Source organism: Nipponia nippon, unplaced genomic scaffold (genome assembly GCF_047370975.1).
Source record: "Nipponia nippon isolate SJK-2023a ecotype South Korea unplaced genomic scaffold, ASM4737097v1 scaffold_26, whole genome shotgun sequence".
NCBI classification, from domain to species: domain Eukaryota; kingdom Metazoa; phylum Chordata; class Aves; order Pelecaniformes; family Threskiornithidae; genus Nipponia; species Nipponia nippon.
The window spans coordinates 812650-834647 of NW_028262343.1; the positions used below are offsets into that span (position 1 = coordinate 812650).

Sequence of the window (21998 nt, forward strand, 5' to 3'; positions counted from 1 at the left end):
GGGACATTTGAGATCGCCTACCACTGCTGAGCCCTGGAGAAAAGTTCTTGGTTGGAAGCAAAACAAACAAAAACCAAAAAAAGAAAAAGGAAAAAAAAAAAGTCTATTGACATGAAGCCTGAGTTTTATTTGAAATGGAAAAATAGGAGCTTGCACTGACATGAATCATCATCCATGTTTTCTTCCTTGTTTTCTCTTTAGCTGATAGTAGGTGGAGTTTTAAACTATTTCAAGCTAAACTAACTTCAGAAGACACTAACTTTGGGGAGAGTTACCATCAGCCTGGGCCTCCATTGTCCTACTGCAGCTTTGAGGATGTTTTTGGCATTTCTTCATGTGGCTTTTTCCACACTGCCCTTGAGGCATTATGCTTACCAATAGATCTTAATTGTTGTTACTGCTATAATGAAAAGCATCATTGCGAAGCCATGCCTTCTTCCCTCTTTCCATATCCTTTTGCTGTTCCCCGCAAGCTTATTATGTATTTGTACCACAGAAAGCTAGTAGTGGCCCAGGATCTTGCTATGCTTAGTGCTGGTTTTTTTATTCCCTCTTCTTGCCCTTGCAGTTTGAGGGGTACTCCTCTTATAAAGTTTCATTCTAAAATGAAAGTCACATTTCTCTCTCATAAAATACCAAATACAGTTGATCATACCTAAAAGAGGCGCCGTGCTTTTTTGTGGAGCAGCAGGTAAACATAATTTGTTTTATGTGGACTTGTCGAACATTAATAAATTCCAGTCACCCAAGTTGATGAAAGACACACATTACCTGTTTCTGGCAAGAATTATATTGCATCTAATTAGGCCCAACTTTAGAACATAGCATTTCATGAGCAAAGTTAATTACAATGTTCTTAATCTTTGTTACAAGAAAGCCTAGTGGTGGGAAAAATCAGCATTTGATGTTAATTTTTGTTCTCTTACTTGATACTTAACTGTCTCAATCTTTTAATATGTAAGCTTGCCAGACCTGCCATGCACTGCACTTGCTGGGGAGAACATAATTTCAGCTGATGAGAATGACAGGGAGAGAATCTTATTTCCTGTAGCTGAAAGCAGTGTAGTTAACTCTGTAGTATTCATGCAGTTCTCTATCTTCAGTGACTCAATAAAGAGTTTTTAAGGGATTTAATCAAATGATTTTTATATGCAAGATGATGGGGTGGAGTTGCTGCTGTTAGTGTTAAGTCCAAAACACATTCCTTTAGAGATCTCCCTTACCTTCCAATTTAAACCTCCTTTCCTAGTAAAGAGTCCACCTGATTTATGTTGTAAATATTACCACATATTCTGTAAAAGTTGTAAGAAAATAAAGTGACCCCTTTAAGAAACATCATATGAGCATTTTGCAATGTTTCTTGAGATTAGGCAGAGTCAGAGTCAGTCTTAGATTTCTTATATTTCACAAGGTCCTTTGTGAGCAGCAGAACTAGTTGGAGCCTGGCTTCCCTGCATGGTTTGTGGGTTTGTTTGTGTGGGTTTTTTTGTTGTTGGGTTTTTTTTTTTGCATGGTTTGTGGGTTTGGTTTTTTGTGGTGTGTTTTTTTTTGGTTTTGTTCTCCTTCTCCACCTCATCACAGTACCTGTGTTTTTTCCACTCAGGCCTTCAGTCTGCCCTTTCTGCTCTTTCTCCGACATGTGCATAGAGGCACCTCTCTCCCATGTCCCCCATGTGCCTGCCAGGCATCAGGCAGTGTCTGCTGGGGCTGTTCCAAATTGCTAAAACAGGTAGTGCAGTTAGCTGTTTGGCATTTGACAGATCAAACAAAACAGCTAAGCTCATGCTGCAGCCTTTGGTGAAAGCACTGTATTATTCTTGTCTACATAATTGCTGTTTTTCATGAAACTTGGATGAGCTTATTTATCTTGGAGATTGCTTCCTAGCTTTCAGTAATCTTGGAGTAGGTGTACTGTTATAGAATGATTGCATAAACATCTTGGGGGAGGGGGGGAACAAAATGACACCAAATTCAAAACTATTTCAAAAGAAATAATTTTGGAACAAGAACAGGACCTTCAAACCTGTATTGCTGAGTTTTAAAACTAGCCTTACCAAGGGCTGTAGGTTTCTCTGACACTTGGTCACGAATACCAGCAGTGCTAACAGAAAGCTACCAGCTGGGACCAGTTTTTAAAGCTGACAATTTATATTCAAGAACAGGGATGTGGTTTCTGTCTATGCTAAACAAACTTGTTAGGATATTCAATTCCACTCTGTAAAATAGATGGAAGTCTAAAAGTAGTGTTGTATTCAACTTATTTAATAAAGCTACTTAACATGGCTGTTCTGGAGACTTCTTTATTTCAGCAAGCATTTAGCTACACTTGCAATTTGAGAATAATCAAGGATAGATTTTCTTTAGTGCTTTGTGCAATGGCACTTTCAACCATGACTGGGGCCCTGAAATGTTAGGATAATTTGAACTCTGACATGCATCTAACTGCATAGTTTCTTGTAAAATAAATAATCTCAACCTTTTGCTACATTGCAGTATTTTTTTTTCTTTCTACCTTACATCTTGCATGTTATGTTGATAGGTGTAACCTCTGCCCAAAGGGTGCAGTCATATTCTGTCACTGTCATTGTTTTGAGAACTTACATGGCACATCTTGCATCCTATTTCTTGCTACTTTTACACTGTTGATGCAGACAAGAAATGAAAGAGTTAGAATAGGGTATTTTGTCATTATCATAGTCTTGTTTCACCCTTCAGGGATGGAGACTATCGAGACTTTTATGTCTGAAGATGCAAGTGTCTCTCATTTGCATCAGTCTTGGCAGCTTTCAGGAATGCTGACTGCCTGGTGTCTACTCTGTCCAGGTTGCTGCCTCTTCCAACCTGTCAGAACAGTAAAGATTTTAGAGGAAAAATGTATTGAGGTGCCTTGTCTCAGGAGACTTTGTCTAAAAACAGGCAGTGAGTAGATGGCTTACATGCAAAACATGCATATTCTGTATGGGAGATAGGTATAGCATTCTTGGCTTCCTCAGGAGCTTTTCCCACAAGCCTGTTACCTGAACAAGATGCTGTAATGTAGTGAACAGTCAAGATATGCTACTCTATTAGCAAGTCTGCCAGATTCCTGCATCTTAGACAAATGCAAGTGAGGGTTGGACAAATTCCGCAATATGAATTCTGTTGGATAGCTTGGGAGATGCTCTTTCTGTGAGAATGAACTCTCCTTGGTCTTGTTTCCCTTCCTTTGGCTCCCCATCCATCTTCTGAGGAGACCAGCAAGCAAGATATTCCACTACAGGGTATTGACATTGATATTGTACAGATGTAGTGACTTTCATAATCTTTTTATCTTAAGCACACACATGAATCTAAGTGCAAGAAAGGCTTGTTTAGAGTAGACAAACCAAAACAGTTGTGGGACTGGGTGCAAAGAGATTTTGCACTCTTCTGTGGGGAGGTGTTGGGACTTGTAGCAAAACACATCAAACCACAGTCTGCATAGCTTTGAGGGAATAGAATACATAGTTGTGATACCATCTCATTTGAGCTGTACTGTTTCTACTTGTGGTGTTTCAATAGTGCAGTTATTTTGCGAGCCTGGGATGCTCTCTGGAATGATATAGAGCATGTGATTGCCCGTTGAGTCATCTGCAGCAGTGCAAAGACTGGAGCAGGAAAGTATGTTCTAAAGCAAATGTTGAAAACTTGCATTCAGTGGTAAAAACAGGTCTTTGCAATGCTGCAATTTGTAAAACACAAGCAGTCAGTGACTTCTTCGTTAGTATACTTAGTTCCTGCTTCATGCAGGACACTACAAAAACCTTACTGCACAGGCTTATTTTTCCTTCATTACTGGAAAGCTGAGTTGGGTTTGCAAGAAAAAAAGCTCTGGTTTCCATTTTCATCTGAAATATGAACTCTGCTTTACATTCCTGACCCGTAATAGAGCTATTCCAATAACATGCTTTTTTTTCTACCAAAGAAGCATGTGTTGAATTATAATGGCTCATCCTGCAACGCAGACATTTTAATTTTTAACAGTCGTGAACTTCTGCAGGGGGGTGAAAGTTGGGGGGGGGCTAACTCAGAAAATATGAACAGAAATACGCTCCTTTCCTACCCCTCTGTTCTTTAGAGCATTTTCAGTAAAAGAAATTAAAACCAGAAAGAATTTTAAAACGATTTTTATCTTGAGAAGAACTAGATGCTTGTTTTGAGTTTTTGGAATGCAAGTCATGAATAAAAAAACATCTTATGTTTGTGTACAACTTTACAGTATTTAGATGATGGGGGAAAAATACATCTTTGAGGGCTAAAAATAGGTCTGTAATTATGTATAATAGGCAAAGATATCGGACTGTCTTGCTTAGTCTTGGCATTTTGGCCTAGAGGAAGGGGAGCCTTCTGCAATCAGTGCTTTCCATTGAAAACATTGAAATAGATCATAGAAATTGACCAACTGTATTCAACAGAGATACATTTTGATAAAATACATCTTGTGAGTTCTGCAAGAGCTGTCTGGGAGTGGTCTCCAAGGTAACCAGGCTTTTCTTGGCATAACTCAATAGCTCTGTCTAAAACAAGTGCTGGTAGTGACTGCTTTGGTGCAGTAGCAAGAAACGCATCATTTACTATTGAACACAAGTAATTAGCTCTCTGCTTATGGACCAGTGCTTTATTTAGAGATCGTCCATGTGAGACAGGCTCTGTCACCTCTCTGAAGGTTCAGAGTTCAGTCCCAAGCTCCCAGGGCCAGAAGAGACCATGTGTTGAAACGTGCTCAACTTCTGGGATGGAGAATAAATCTTTTTTTGCTTCTCTCCCCAGTGATTTCTCCTTCAGCCGACTAAAAAACAGTATTGACTTGCTCTGGTGGGAGGTGTATATGCAGCCAGTGAAATATATAATGAAACCTGAAGTCTTACGTGCGTGTGTTTTTGTTTGGTTAGGGGTTTTTTGTGGTTTTTTTTGTTTTGTTTTTTGTCAAACTGAATAAATACATCTTAAACATAATCATTTTTGATGGTTTAAAAATAATTAAAATGCTGCACTACAGCACCTAATTTTTCTAGGTCTACTAACATGCATGGATTTTTTTATTGCCATTTTATTGTGTGTTGCAGTCTCATGCAAACAACATGGATCATAAACAACACAATATGTTATTTTGGACTTTACATTGAAATTCTATCATTTCTGTTTGCAAAATATGATGTCTCTTAAAATAGCAGTGGCATGACTGGTTATAGTGCTTGCAGTAATTCAGAGCATGTATAGTGTGTCAGGATGTATGGAGTGTGTTAATAAAACTCAGACTGGCTGACATCCACTTTCCACTTCAGTTTTCCTGTTTGACATTAAATGTTTAGAAAGCTTTTTGCATAGGCATAGAAATAAGAGAATGACGCATTCTAAAATAAAACAAAGCTAAGGAAGTGGCTAGCTACTCGTGTAGCTCAATATTGATCTAAAACTTCTAATTTATTTCCAAATAATGTAATATTCTCCAAATTTTCTTCTTTTGCCAAAATGCTTGTTGCCTTCATTTAAAAAACAAAACAAAACACAAACCACCCCCAAAAAAAAACCCCACAGCAAAACAAAAAAAAAAAACCAAACCACCCAAAAAAACCAAAACTGAACTGGGACGGTGGAATTCTCCTTTCCCTCCATCATTTATACCTGATGTTGACCCTTTGTTTTAATTTCCAGTGTGAAAAGCTAGTGCATGAAACTCTCCCCATTCTTAACACACTGTGGAGGTTGCAGGTAACCTTCCAGCAATCATGTAGCCTTGGCCCAGTGTTTGATGCCTTGTGTCATCTACAGCATTTGTGCTAAATGAAAGTGGCATTGGAGGTGGCCAGCCTGTAGTGAGCATAACAGCCCAGTTTTACAAAGGGGAGCATAGTAAAACCAGTTCAGTGGCTAGGCAGGTATGCAGCAAGCAGCCTGAGGCAACGTGTTGTCAGCAGCTGAGTACAAAGCCTGAGTATGAGACCATACAATAGAAGTAATAGAAGTAATAGAAGTAATAGAAGTAATAGAAGTAATAGAAGAGCATACATTGCCGGGGCCAACTATATGAGATTCAACATACAATAGAAGTAATAGAAGTAATAGAAGTAATAGAAGTAATAGAAGTAATAGAAGAGCATACATTGCCGGGGCCAACTATATGAGATTCATATATTCATATATTCAACTATATGAGATTCAACAAGGCTAAGTGCCGGGTCCTGCACTTGGGTCACAACAACCCCATGCAACGCTACAGGCTAGGGGAGGAGTGGCTGGAGAGCTGCCTGGCAGAAAAGGACCTGGGGGTGTTGGTTGACAGCCGCCTGAACATGAGCCAGCAGTGTGCTCAGGTGGCCAAGAAGGCCAATAGCATCCTGGCCTGTATCAAGAATAGTGTGGCCAGCAGGACCAGGGAGGTGATAGTGCCCCTGTACTCGGCATTGGTGAGGCTGCACCTTGAGTACTGTGTTCAGTTTTGGGCCCCTCACTACAAGAAGGACATCGAGGTGCTGGAGTGTGTCCAGAGGAGGGCAATGAAGTTGGTGAAGGGTCTGGAGCACAAGTCTTATGAGGAGTGGCTGAGGGAGCTGGGATTGTTTAGTCTGGAGAAGAGGAGGCTGAGGGGAGACCTTATTGCTCTCTACAACTATGTGAAAGGAGGTTGTAGTGAGGTGGGGGTTGGTCTCTTCTCCCTAGTAACAAGTGATAGGACGAGAGGAAACGGCCTCAAGCTGCGCCAGGGGAAGTTTAGGTTGGATATTAGGAAAAACTTCTTCACCGAAAGGGCGGTCAAGCATTGGAACAGGCTGCCCAGGGAAGTGGTTGAGTCTCCATCCCTGGAGGTATTTAAAAGACGGATAGATGTGGTGTTCGAGGACATGGTATAGTGATGGACTTGGCAGTGATAGGTTAACGGTTGGACTCAATGATCTTAAGGGTCTTTTCCAACCTTAACGATTCTATGATTCTATGATTCTGTAAAGCATTCCAGCCTTCCGCCTGAGTGGTTCGCAGTGGTTAAGGCAGTATGGCCAAATCTATTGGCTTTAAATCATTTTTGTTCCGCAGTCGTGTTAAAAATGTTGGGCTGGTGATATAGAGCTGGCCTGCTGAATTCAAGATTATTGCCTTGTTTTTCTTAATTATCTTTGGATACTTGGGAAGGACATAAGGGACCTATAGCATACAGGTTGCTTGCGCACAGAGGTTCCTTAGAAGTGTTCATGAGGTGAAACACAGATGAGGGGTAGCAATGCTTGTTTTTTCTTTCTGCTTTTCATCTCACTACTGAAGAAAATGAGTGTCATCATGTGTGGTTTGCTTCTTTAGGGCAGTGTTTATAGTGTGACCTGGTCCTGGTGCCCATCAGGCTGTACAGATGCCAGTATGACTTGTTGATTTTTGTTCTGCAGAGCAGGAGAGAGAATAGGAGCTGTGATGCAAAAAGCAACAGGGATGAACAGATTTCTGTTAAGAACAGAACAGCAATTACTGGTTCAGATTGAGGATCCCTAGTCTTTTTTTTTCCAGTAGTGCCTGTCAGTGCATATCTAGGGAAGAGCAAGCCCTGAGCAAGTGCATATGACACTTCTCCATAATACTTTCCTAGCTGCTGACTATTTTCAGCTCAAGCAATTTCCTGAACATGGAAATTCATTCCTTGTGGTTTGAATGAATCTCTCTTCCAAATCTGTAGTGAATCTTTCTACCTAATACATGATTAGTCCCTCCTTGAACCCATATAAACTTATTGCATCTGCAGTATCCTTTGAAAGGAGTTCCACAAGTCTATTATTGACTTTTTTTTTTGTTTGGTTTTGACCTGGTCCCGGTTTCATGTGATGGTCCCTCACTGTGGAGGAAAAGATACTGAACAGTTGATTCCCATCCACCTTCCCCATATTACTGACTTGTCAACTTCATATCACCCTTAACTTGCCTCTCTTTTGAGGCTGAGGCACCCTAGCCTATTTGTTCTTCATACAGGTGCTGTTTTGGATTCTCTTTGAACTTCTGAACCTTTTCCAGCTCTAATGCCATTTTACAGATGAAAGAGACCAATACTGCACATTGGTGAACAGATTGAATGTACAGTTGGTGTAGAGTCCATGGTGATTCTGTTTTCTTCTTTATGCCTTACCTGATGATTCCTAACACTTTGATTTGATAGGGATTGGACTGGAAGTCAGGAAACTTGGATGCTTTTCCTGCCTCACTTGTGTAGTCACTTGGCTTCTTAGTTTCTGCTAGTTCTCTAAACTTTTATGCCGGTGTGGTTAAGTGTGCACACTCTTAGGGAAAAGGATACCCAGTGTATGCACTTGTAGTGGCTGCCAGGGCCCTGTCTCTTTTGGGGAGCAAGGTATTATTACATAGTGGGGAATTGTAACATGGCGGTTTTAGAAAGGCTTTGGAGTAATTATATCTCAGTCCCCAGTAATTTTCCCTTGCTAGTTTTGTCACTATGAGAAATGAAATTATTGCTGCTTGTCATTTTCCTTACTTTCCTTGCTGGAATCAGTCTATTTTTCTGGTAGCCTGACTTGAGTCATGGGTGGATTTAAACTACCTACAATAAAAAGTGGAGGATTTCATAGAACTGTTAGACATTGCATGCTTAGTTAAGGCATCTGTTTATAAAGTTTATAAAGGCAAACTTTTTTAAAGCTGCATTGCTGCAGAAAGATGTAACAAGTAAGTAGTTCATTATACCTATTTAGCTGAGCAGTGTTTGTAACAATAATGGTTGATGCATTAATGTAGATTTTAAGAGCAATACCCACTTCTTTTCCAAGAGAAGGCTTAAGAATATTTATCTTGGAGACTTCTAAAAAACCCTGCTTATTTGTGTAATACCTTTTTAAAATAGCTAACCAGATGGATCCAGGGAATGCCTGTGCATGTCACATGTGTCTAATGCCTTTCCTTCTCCTGGGGCCAAATTACATTACATCGTATTTTATGATTACAAGACAGAATTTTAGTGGAACTTGGCCATATGGTTGAGTCATCTGTTCTCTTCAGTTTTGGAAGGATTATATTAGCATCTTCAAAAGACTGTTAAATATATTGGCTTTTTTAACCCCAAAAATTTGGAAACCTTCTGCTGTCTCTGGCAATGAAAACTACCCCATTTTCAGCTTATTATTTATATAATCCTTTGCAGTTATTAACTTAATCTCTTAAAGATGCTGTTACAGGATGCAAAAAAGATGCTTGTATGTTATTTTGTGTTTCATATCTCATGAGATGGAAGGGAACCCCAAAGGTATGTGATGTGGATTCTTTAAAAAAACAAAACAAAACAACCCCTCCAAAAAACCCCAAACAAAAACAACAAACCCATGTTCTTTTCATTTTTTGTCATGACCCACAAAGCTCTTAGGCGTTATCTTTTCTTTCTCGAAGACTTAAAAACTGTTACAAATCCTTGCTCTCTCTCTCTCCCTCCACTCTTTCACATAAATTATTGAAAAGCATGTTTTGAAAAGGATGAGAATTAACTTGCTGCTGACTGGCCATTTGCTCCTGGGAACAGTCTGAATTCAGCAGTTATTCATTCATAGTTGTTGCATTAGATGCACTCCACAGAATCCAGCATAGCCTTGGTGTGCAGTCTCAATCTTTGAAAAGTATGTGGAGTAAACAGAACGTAATAGGCAGTGTGACTATCTAGGGATATTCGTCAGGTTGCTCTACTTGTAAGCATCAAAGGGGTAGGGTGGCTTTAGGGAAATGTTTTATAAGATTTATATCATTACTAGGCATTTCTCTCTCATGTTGGCCCCTCCATGAACCCTGACAAAGAGGTTATGGCTGTAACAGGGATGTTTTTGATGATGGGAAAGGGGCTGGTAGCACAGCAGGCCTACTTACTTTACATGGGATTGTGTGCTCTGTCTCCAAAGAGACTATGGGCACTGTACTGCCCTTCAGGATTTTATGCTTTGTGCATCTTTTCATTGTAGATTTTTAATTTGCAGTGGCTTTGTACTGGGAAGGTAAAAATCTCTAGGTTGAGCTGCTGAGCTCTCTCATTATAGAAAACGTTCATGGATCTTGTGAAGAAATCAGAATATAAGCTAGGCAACCCTAAGTAGGGTTTCTCCATGTAGCAGCAACAGTATTCCTCACAGAGTGGGATCAAGACTACAACAGTCAAACCATTGGCAGCACTTCTCTCTGATAAGAAAAGAATAACTTTATGATTGTGGCATGCAAATATAATCCAGCCTAGAAGTAATTAATAGGAGCCAAGTGAATCTTTAAGTGGGGGGAAAAAAAAGTCTGTCTGTGACTTCTGTCATCTGGTATGAATAATCCTAGCATATTTGGTGAGATCCAAATTAGCAAGAGCACTGTAGTGATAGCGCTTAGCGCTCTAGTAAATCACACATGGATAAGTATTCAGATGAGAATGAGAGGGCTCTTTGTGTAGACTGGTCCATTAATACTGAGCTGGGGTGGTTTGTGCCAGATGGCAGATATCTCAATCACTGTTCAAACAGGCAAGAGTTAAACCCCAGCACTAGCTTGGGGCAGCAGTAGCTGAGTTTCCACAGGCTGCCTGGAGGATAGTGTACCAGCTGTGGCCCTGATCAGATGAAAGGTGAGGCCATCAATGCCTGCTGAACAGAAAATCTGCATAGGGCTGTGTGTGTTATTATTCATCCCTGTAGAGAAATGGAGCTCCTTCTGTAGATGAGGCCCAAGGGAAGAAACCAGGGTGAGTACCTGCTTGCTCTTTCTGTCCTTTTATTTAAGGCCTGCCATGTGTGTGCAGTTGATGTTCCGCATACAGAGTCTGATGCATAAAAGACTTGTGTGATTCTCAGTGCATGTGATGTGGAGGATAAACAACATGGGAAGATCTGGTGGTGTGAAATCTCACGTGCTCTTCTCTGGCTGCTGAAGTGGATTTTATTTTCATGCAAAACAATTGCTTGCTTTCCCGATTTCTGAAGACCAACTGGGAATATATCTTAGGTATAACTTTCCTATGACTCTTGTATTATCCTTCATTGCACCCATGGAAGTTAAAGCAGCAAGCTAAGCTAAGCTTGCTGCAGCTTAAGCAGCTAAGCAGCTAAGCTTAAGCAGCTTAAGCAGCTAAGCTTGCTGCTTTAATATTTGATTTTGGAGACTGACAAATATTAGATCTAGAGGTCAATCCATGGCACAAACATCCTTCAGTGGCCTCATGAAGATCAGATAGATAGTGAAACTTTTTTGACTTCTTTTGTAGTCATGAAGTACTTTTAGAGATTGAGTTGAACCCTTGAAGACTCCAAACAAAATAATTTCTTGGAATAGGGATTTGTCTCTGTATGCACTGTGTTTTGTTTGGCTGTGTCATGGGCTTCAGAATAGAAGGCTATAACCCAGTAACAGTGGATGTGTCCTTTACAAGAATGACAAATTCAACTATAAATAGACTGTTTTTCTACTCTGAATAGTTTTGAGATTTTAATATATATTTTGTTACAAATTTTAAAATTTTATTGCTTCCTACAATGGCATTCTAGCAGGTATAAGAAATAATGTGAAGTGGTTTTAAAAACAACCATCTAAGATGTTTTCTGGTGCTTGTGGAGAATATTAAGATGGTGGAGCTTTGTCAAGTAATCTACTTTAGTCTTGCTAGTAGAAAAAAAAAAAAGGGAAACAGCTTTCATTGTGAGCTGTGATATCATGTGGATATTTGTAATACAAAAATAAGGTGCCATGGTGGCTGGTACCTTATGAATACATCTTACAGCAGTGGTAACACTGATCAATTAATGTAATTCTGGACTGTGTGCAGTTCTGCTTGGTGTTAAATTTTTGTTCTTGTCTGCAGACTTCATAATTAGCCTTTGTGTCTCTGTTTCCCTTTGCAAAATAATGGGGAGGAGAAAAGGGCAGCAGCTCTAAAATTAATGAAAACCAGCTTACTATGCAGAAGTGGCAAGATAAGCAATGTTTGGAGTGGTTTAGCAGTAGACAGGAGGAAAGATGGATCCATGGGTCTACAAAGTGCCAGTCCTAATAAGTGAGGTAATGTTGCAGTTGAGTGGGTTCCAGCAGGGTGGATGTCCATTTGCCCATCTGGATCAAGAAGATCCATCAAGTACCTGTGTTCTCTGACTAAATTTATTAATCAACAGAAACTGGAGGGTGTTACTAAAAATCTGGGTGGATGTAGTCAGCTCAGACACTCATACCAATAAATAAGTGGTGCTGAATTTAAAAACAATCCACTAAGGAAGTGGTATGTGTATGGCATTGAATGTTGAAAGTTGACAGGCTGTTTCTGTCACTAACCAGAGAGTTCAGATGTATACCCTGGTCATTAGGCACACTCTGATCCTCAGACCATTGTGTCTAACACAGTATTGCAGACTGCAAGACAGTCAACACAATGGCTGAATAAAGAAACTTTGCTTGCATAGTTGGCATTGTCCCTGTATCTTGCAGCCTGCTTATCACTGAAATATATTTACCAGATAAAACGTGAGATTAGATTGCCCAGCCGATTTCACTTTAAATCTCATGATTTCTCTTTTTCCCAACTGACCGTGAAGCAGTTGTGCAGCAGAAATCCTGAAGACTTGAAAGGCCTTGTCCCTTATGTGAGTTGCAATTTGACCTTGATACATAGCTAAAATCTGTTGATTCAGTAGTTCTTCAGTCTTAAAACTTTGTTAGAAAGCAGTCTTTTCCATGTGTCTCATGCTGATGATCAGTTTCTTGTTTATATATTTTTATTTTTAAGTGTAAGGAAAACCTGAGGATTCTTGGTGGTCCTTGGATAACTATTTGAGAAGTGTGGGGATTTTTTAAGTCTGTGTTTTGACACCCCATGGATTTTTTTTTGAAGGAAAGAGCTGCCATGTGTACAGCAGTAAACAGTAGTCTATTAGATGTATTTTGGTTTTAGTAACATTTACTGAGTAATTTCAAGATGAGAAGGAACAGTCATATGAGTTCATTGTAACTCAAATCTTTAGAACTACGAGAAAAGGCAGAACAATGGGAGATGGTCACTTCAAACAGGATTGATTTGGCTTTTTTATTTTTAAACAGTCCCTTATGTTGTGTGTTTTTTTTCCTGTGTTAAGATAAACATTGTTTCATTTATACAAATATACACAATTAATTCTTGGCTTTACTTTCTTCTGTCTTATTGAGAATGATCAGTTGCATGTGGTGTGGTTACTGCTACATCCTTCACTATCTGAAAGTAAAGATAAATCTCCAGTTGCTGTATCAGTGATGTGCGAGGTGATAAACAATGGGCAGTAGTTGGACATATTGCCAATGCTCTGGCTGTATGTTACTAATGATTTAGATCTAGTTTTTCTTATTTTGTTCTAATGCCTCGCATGTTGTGAGCTTTTTGCTCATCACTTTTCCTTTATCTCCACTGGAATGAAACTGATTACTTGAAAACAGCAGTGATTGCTTAAAAGAATATAGAAGCCCTGATGTACCTAGATATGATGTTAACAGGAAATCTCACTGTTTCTCAAATGCAAAGATTCATAGAATCATAGAATACCAGGTTGGAAGGGACCTCAAGGATCATCTGGTCCAACCTTTCTAGGCAAAAGCACAATCTAGACAAGATGGCCCAGCACCATGTCCAGCTGAGTCTTAAATGTGTTCAGCGTAGCGGAGTCAACCACCTCCCTGGGGAGATTATTCCAATGATTGACTGTTCTCATTGTGAAAAATTTCCCTCTCGTGTCCAATCGGAATCTCCCTGGGAGTAACTTGTACCCGTTACCCCTTGTCCTCACCATGTGACTCCTTGTAAAAAGGGAGTCTCCATCTTCTTTGTAGGTCCCCTTTAAGTACTGGTACATGGTGATGAGATCACCTCTAAGCCTCCTTTTCTCAAGGCTGAACAAACCCAGCTCTCTCAGCCTATCCTCATATGGCAGGCTTCCCAGACCCTTGATCATCTTGGTGGCCCAAGATTGATTTCTTTTATCTTGTTAAAAGGCAAAATACATTGTGGCCTTTACTAGGAAGTGAAATGAGCAGCATCTGTGAGCTGTGTGCCTCCCAACCCACGCAGAACTCCACTACATGCCTTTAAGCTCACTAGATGTGTATTCCTTGGTCTGTGGACTGTATTATGCTCTCTTGGCCTCCCTTGCAGACTTCTGGGCTCAGCCTCTTCACTTTCTTACTCTTACAGAAATGAAATCTCACAGTTTTTATGAAGAGGCTGCTTATCTCTACTTTATTAACTGTGCAGATTCCCTATGCTGACTGTATGGCTACTCTGCACTTAAAGCCTGACTGAAATTGTGAAAGCAAACACAGGTTTGTCAAAAAACCCCCCACAAAACCCAGGAAACTTAGAAGAAACACAAATATCTCAGCAAAACAGCAAACTCTTAAATGCATTTCTTTCCATTTTCATTGCCTTCTTGGAGCACAGCTCACAGCCTGCTGCAAATTCTAGTCATTATTTAAGCAAAGACCACACTAACATTTTTCTACAACCTCCCCCCAACTTGCAGTCTCAGATTACCATTTCAGTCAGGTCATCTTTCCCCTTCTCTGCTGGTGAAAGACCCTTTCATTTCACAGCTCATAGTCCCTTTTTGCCAGGAAGCTTTCCACGCAGCCTCACTGGCTGATACAAGCGCCCTGCTGAGTGACTTGCTGTTCAGTTGCATTATTCTGGGGTTCAGCATGAAAAAATGGTTTGCTTGGATAATAATCATTTTTTTATCCACAGAAGCTACCCAATGAATGGGTAATTATCAAAGTTTACTGACAATCTACTATTACTCTTTTGTTACCATTCCTTGTTCATTCACTCCAACTGCTTCCTGCCTTCCCCATGGTGCTTTTTATCTCCTGTTCAAATGGAATTCATGGTCTGACACAAATACAGTCTCCAGTGTCAAACAGACCTCGTGCGCTTTGCGTGGACAGTTACCCCAACTAGGCACATGTCATGGATGAGTGGTTAGGTCGCTTAAAGAATCACTGTCAAAGATATTTGCAAATAGTGATTTTAATAGAAATTTATAAAAGTGTGATTTAACAAAGTTCAATGGCAAGGTTCACTCTATTACTTATTAAATGAATGGAATATATATAAAGAAAAAAATAGCTAGCAGCAGGTTAAGGTCTATTCACAGTTAAAGAAACAATCACAGGAATTTAGCAGCAATTAATCATTGGTTAATTTAGCATCTATAAAGTGATTAGATAGGATTTACTACAATATTTGAATTGATTCACACACACACAATATGCATATAAAGGTACCTGTTAAAAATTCCCCTCGAGTTCAGTGAAATACTCATTTCAAATGATTGTCTCAATGAGCAAAGGTTGAGCCTCAAGGGGGGGGCGGGGGGGGGGGGGGCAGAGTTCAGCCCAGGTCCTGTTGCCAGGCCTCTGTACTATGCAAACGTAAGAGTTCGCAAACTCTGAGAGGCATCCCACTCAGAGGGAGATGCTGGCACAGCCTGCTGTGGTCCAGGAGAGCTCAAAGGGTCTCACTTGGTACCGCTGTTTTATAGGGTCACGAGATGATTGACTTCAGGCATCAGTAAATTTCCATCCTGTCATCACAATCCGGGTCAGTAATTACTGGAGTTCTCAAAAATTCCAGTGACACTGGTACAGATCCACCCATACTGATCCGCCCGAGTTACGACCAAGATAAGATATGTTCCAAGGCTGTCGGGGGTGACTGATTATTCCTGGTACGGTCAGCGCTACTCCCACCTTAGCCATGCAAGAGTTCCTGATATGGTCAAGGGACGCTTAACTGTCAAACTCATTGCACAAAGGCCAAGTCTTGACGGGAATTACTGAGATCATAAAGGGGGGGGAGGGAGATGCACCACCACAGCACAGTAGCACAAGAAGCAAGAGGACAATGGATTAATGCTTCTGGTTGTAAAATATTCACAGGTTACTTGCATTGCTGCTACTGTTTCGCCTTTAAAAAATGCATGTGTAAGCGCTGTGAGCTGCAAATGTTTTGTCTTATGTAAAAATAATTAATATTATTAGCCATCAGTCACCTAAAATAGGGAATGTGGATGGCCAAGTGAAGCTGGAAAAACTATTTCTGTTGTAGCAATTAGTGACATTTAGATACTATCACTATAAATTACTTTCAAAGCCGTTGTCACGCTTTGCTTTTTTGACAACTTAATTAGAGGTCAAGACTACTTGTGGTAAAGTTAATGAACATTACATCTTTTGGCATGGCCTTCAGGGCACTGCATCAGTGGAGTGCAGTGCAACAGAGGTCAGCTTGCAATGCCACTGGTGCCATATATGCTCCATGGGCAGATTTTGAAAGGTACAGAAAAGAGCTGGAGCCGCAGCAATTGAAAGGGGCCTTGGAGGCAGCAGCTTCTGGCATTTGCTAAGCTCTGAATGTCCTGGGAGCTGCTGCCACAGACTTGGACAAGCTGTTTCTGATAAGTTCAGCAACATCTTGCCCCTCTGCAAGGGAGATTTCCACTCCCACCACACAAGTTTGCTACTGGCAAATACAGTCTCTAAATTGGGGATGGAGGGCAGGGAAAGGTGTAGGCTACTTACCCACTTATCACTGACCCCTGAGTTATAATGTTTTCAGGTAAGCCATTCTTTTGAGAAAAGCCATTGTCTGTTGTTTTAAGTTTGAGGGATGTTTTGTCTAGTGAATGCATTCCCTACAATAGGATTGTTCTTGTTTTTAAGACTCTCTTGGAAAGTCCATCACATGCAGACTTTTGTGTATGACCTTGTGATATAGCAGTGTTCAGTGTCTTTGCCATGTGATTGTTTGTGATGCCAATCTTTAAGTATTCCTTTCCTTTTCAGACAGTGAGTTGCTGAGTTTGAAATTATCAAGAATTTCAGTTTGCTACTCAGCTTCCCTGCAGTTCTGATTTCAGTGGAGATAACACTGTCTCCAGTAGGTTTGCAATAATGCAAGGTCACTTAAATCATCTTCTGTAGGCTGCCTGCCAAAGATAAAGAAACAGAGTTGTCCAGTTAATGTTTACTCAGGTCTTTGCACATGGAAAACACTGTGTACAAATGCTAAGTAGAACTATTGTTATATGTTGTCATTTCTTGTGTGACATTTACTGGTAATCTCAAAGACAACTAAGGTTTAATATCCTGACATGGTGGTGATGAAAAAAGTCGGTACCTTTTTTAACATCTTTTAATTTTTGAGCTTCTCCTCTGGAAAGGAAAATGTTCACTTTGTAACAGAGAAAACTGCGTAAAATAGGTAATGCAAGCTTAAACTACAAAAAATGGGCTTTGATATGAAGGTTTATCTTTGGACTCAAAGCAATTTGTCAACTAAACACACTGTGTGTGATCCCAGTGATGAAGGATTTTTACTGGGCACTTTCAGCCCCAAGTGTATAGTAACTACTTTATTAGTATCTTGCAACCATAGAATCATCCCTAGGTTTGCAGAGGAAATAACCTGTGCATAGAGGAAGCTTAGAGGAGCCACACAGTCAACAACTGTCAATACAATTACTGTCGGTAACCGCTGCTAAAGTGTGTGTCTGTGCCTGATGGAGCTGCAGTTTTGACAGTTTGACCTATCTTGATGGTGATCATTGAAGGTGTTGTGAGCATTCTTCTTTTGGCTTGATTATTGTGCACTTTTTAATGACTAATCATAAACTGATGGTATAAATCAAGTCAATCAGTTCTCTCCTGCACTCTGCCTCACTCCATTTGTTTCAGCTTTCAATGGTAATAAATGTGTGCAGGATCATTCAGGAGAGCCTGGGCACAGTGGTGGTACTAATAATCTTTCTCCTTTCTTTTTCTTTTACCTCAGACCAATGAGTGGAATAAGAACGATGATCGGCTGCTGCAGGCAGTGGAGAATGGTGATCCTGAGAAAGTGGCTTCATTGCTGGGTAAAAAGGGAGCCATTGCCACCAAACAAGATAGTGAGGGCAAAACTGCGTAAGTCCAACTTAAACTTGTGATTTAAGCACAAGGGAGGGGGAAAAAACAGCCTTGGATGTGCATGCCACAGGAATTAAGAACCAGAGACCATTCTGGAGACCAAATGAAGTTTTCTTTTTCACCTGAAGCACAATACATTCTGGAAAGTTTCTTTCTGTTAGTCTATATTTGTAATTCTACATTTAAAATTCCATTTTAGAATCACAAACCCATTGAGGTAACTTGAAGCTAGATTGCTGGGTAGATTGGGGCCATTTTAGGACAGGGCATTTTGGAACTCGGGAATTTCATAGCACACTGCAGACTGCGTGCTCCAAAAGGCATTAATCTTTGGGACTATTTTTTCCCATGCACATTAGTTTAGTGACATAGAAATGAAGATAAATTTTCTAATGGGTTAGTTTGAACTGAAACTATGGTGATTGGGTTTTAAAATATTGAAGATGCTAATGATTCATGCAACTGTTCCTTGTTTTGATTGAAGTTTGGCAATGAAAGTTTTGACTGAACAAGATTCCTCTTGCAGTTTCAATATATTTCATATATAGCATTTCCTTCTTATATTCTTCCTCTTGTTCTCCTGTGAACATTTTGAATTGTGGAAGATAAAAGACACCAGTAAGAAAATTACAGCCAAGAGATTGCTATCCTTAACTTTCTTATGGCATAGAAAGGTGATTAAATGGATAAATGAGAAATAGGTATCCCATGACAGAACCAAAGCCTTCATAAAATTCTGGATAGATGGGGAGAAAAGAAAACAGTTTCTAGTCTTGGGAAAGGCAGCACAAGGCAGTTTACACCAAATAATAAGTTCTAATGAATTACCTCTGGGTTACATTTATTGAGTCACACTCTGTTTCTTGCTTGGTCTGTTTGTTTCCTACATCTGCTCTGTTCCTGTTCTGCATCTGAGGAAACTGAATGATGGCAGTGACTCATAATGATCTGCAACTTCTTACTGCAGAAGTCCAAGTCCTCTAATTACTTCAAGTGGGCTTTCTCCACACTTTAATATGTTTTTAATTTAAAGAAGTTGCATATGTGTGTTTTTCTTCTGAACATAATCAAAGCATGACTTCCATTGAATCTTCTGAATTACAGCTATGTCTAGCATCTCATGTATTTACAGTCAACATAACTTTAGAGCTAGATTCTTAAGCTGCACTGTATCCAGTGTAATGCCTATTTTGCAAGTTTCATATATAATTTCATACTATGAATTTTTTTCTAGGGAACCAACCAAGACTGAAATGATCAATGAGTATGCACAAGCCTCTTAACTCTAAGAATTGGGATTGTTGTAACTGTAGGGATCTGGTGCAATGATTTTCAGCTTTACAGGGATACACTACAAAATTCCCCTTTTTTTCCTCTTTATTTGCAACTACAAAGAAGTTGATTACCATATATTTATATTAATGATGCAGTTACTAATAATGCAGATACAAGTACTTCTTTTAATTGCTTGGAACAAATGTGAATTAATGCTATGAAGATCTCTGCTTTTGCTTGTTCCATATAATCATTTAATTGTCATTTACTTTTTTAGGTATTTCTGTGTAGTGGTTTAAAAGAAAGCTTGAGAGAGAATGAATAAAAATAGTATTGCTGTGATACAGAAATACAGTTTTTCAACTCTCATTCTGTTTCCAGTACTTTGGGAAACTTAGAAATAGCCTGAGCAGGTCTGCTTTCTCAGTTTTGAAAGAAAAGCTCCAGGCAGCTTTCCGGCCACTCCTCCCCAAGCCTGTAGCATTGCATGGGGTTGTTGTGACCCAAGTGCAGGACCCGGCCCTTAGCCTTGTTGAATCTCATACAGTTGGCCCCAGCCCAATGATCCAGCCTGTCCAGGTCCCTCTGCAGGGCCTTCCTACCCTCCAGCAGATCAACACTTCCACCCAACTTGGTGTCGTCTGCAAACTTATTGAGAGTGCACTCAATCCCCTCATCCAGATCATCAATGAAGATATTGAACAGGACTGGCCCCAACACTGAGCCCTGGGGAACACCACTCGTGACCGGCCGCCAACTGGATTTGACTCCATTCACCACCACTCTCTGGGCTCGGCCATCCAGCCAGTTTTTAACCCAGCGCAGAGTGCACTTATCCAAGCTGTGAGCAGCCAGCTTCTCCAGGAGAATGCTGTGGGAGACTGTGTCAAAGGCCTTACTAAAGTCCAAGTAGACAACATCCACAGCCTTCCCCTTATCCACTAAGTGGGTCACCTTGTCATAGAAGGAGACCAGGTTAGTGAAACAGGACCTGCCTTTCATAAACCCATGCTGGCTGAGCCTGATCCCCTGGTTGTCCCGCACATGCCACGTAATGGCACTCAAGATGATCTGCTCCATGACCTTCCCTGGCACCGAGGTCAGGCTGACAGGCCTGTAGTTCCCGGGATCCTCCTTCTGACCCTTCTTGTAGAGGGGCGTCACATTTGCTAACTTCCAGTCACCTGGGACCTCCCTGGTTGACCAGGACTGCTGATAAATGATGGAGAGTGACTTGGCAAGCTCCTCTGCCAGCTTCCTCAGTATCCTCGGGTGGATCCCATCTGGGCCCATGGACTTGTGAGCATCCAGGTGGAGGAGCAGGTCGGTGACTGCCACCTCTTCAACAACTGGGGCTTCACTCTGCATCCTATCTCCATCTCCCAGCTCAGGGGCCTGAAAACCCCGAGGATGACCAGTCTGACTATTAAAGACTGAGGCAAAGAAGGCATTAAGTACCTCAGCCTTCTCTTCATCCTTTGTGGCAAAGTTTCCCTCTGCATCCAACAAAGGAGGGAGATTCTCCCTGGCCCTCCTTTTGTCACTGATATATTTATAAAGACTTTTTTTGTTGTCTTTAATGGTGGTGGCCAGTTTAAGTTCTATCTGGGCCTTCGCCTTTCTAATCTTCTCCCTGCATAACCTAACAATATCCTTGTAGTCCTCTTGAGTCACCTGCCCCTTCTTCCAAAGGTGGTAGGCTCTACTTTTTTTCCTGAGTTCCAGCTACAGCTCTCTGTTCAGCCAGGCCCGTCTTCTTCCCAGCCTGCTCGTCTTACGGCACATGGGGACGGCCTGCTCCTGTGCCTTTAAGACTTCCTTCTTGAATAACATCCAGCCTTCCTGGACTCCTTTGCCCATTTTATTATATAATGAGGTGGGATGAGTGGCATGAAGGACATCACTGTTCAAAAAATAAATCAGGTTTTAAATAACTTTTGAGAGTCTTTCCTTGTACGTAATAATATTTATCTTAAAGGTAGCTATTGGAAGAATACAGACTTACTACAGTTGTTATACTGTTGTAGTTGAGAAAGCAAGCCATAGAAAATGGTTTAGATAGCTGATCTTCAAAACTGGAGAAGTCAGGTGAGCCTAGTGCCTATGAAATGGAAGAAGAATTGATTAGCATCCTCCCTTTCTTGGTTCCACATTGCTATAAATCCTCTAGGAGACCTTTGAAATTCAGGCAGTCTCTACATTATTTTCTTGTGCACGTTGGGGGTCCTCAGTTTAACACCATGCTCTAGAAGATGTTTCTTTTGCACAGACTGTGTCATCTCTTACAATTGCCCAAACACTTAAGTAGAAAAGCATGCTAGCATATTGTCTTTTGAAAATTGTACCAGGATAGGAGCTGCAAGATGGGTCTAGTGCCTGAGGATTGTCACCTCTCTAGGAATGGAGTTCATTGGTGTTCCAGTGATCTGATATGATCCCTGACAGAAAATAATTTTTTTTATTTACTTTTATCATGATATTTAATTTATGGTGGTCCAGATGGTCACAACAACGTCTAGGTTTCAGAGCATGGACAAAATAAAGAAGACCACAGTGACCTCCACCTACGTTTTATCTCTAGCTAACAGATGGCTGAAATCTGGTTCTTATTCCAAAATTTCTTGTCAAGTTTTTTTCCGTGGGAGATTTGGGTGTAAAAGCTTTTGTCTTTCCAAAACTTTCCTGAAGTTCTTTTCAGGTTCAAATCCTGATTGTTCCTTTTTGTTCCTCCTCTCCCCTGCAGCATTGTTATGAATATAATTCAATTAATATGTTGATATTAAATT

At 40.4% G+C, this 21998-nt stretch overlaps 1 protein-coding gene across 16 annotated transcripts in view; it reads left to right on the forward strand.

Moving 5' to 3' along the window:
- Positions 1 to 21998, forward strand: part of LOC148055130 (ankycorbin-like) — a 107253-nt gene that overhangs the window by 36671 nt on the left and 48584 nt on the right. For 15 of the 16 annotated variants that reach the window (XM_087762423.1, XM_087762424.1, XM_087762422.1 and 12 more), the window contains one exon: positions 17804 to 17934. In XM_087762423.1, the coding sequence (XP_087618549.1) occupies positions 17804 to 17934 (131 nt within the window). Of the gene's footprint in view, positions 1 to 17803; positions 17935 to 21998 lie in introns of those variants that run through there. The other variant, XM_087762431.1, reaches the window with a different exon arrangement.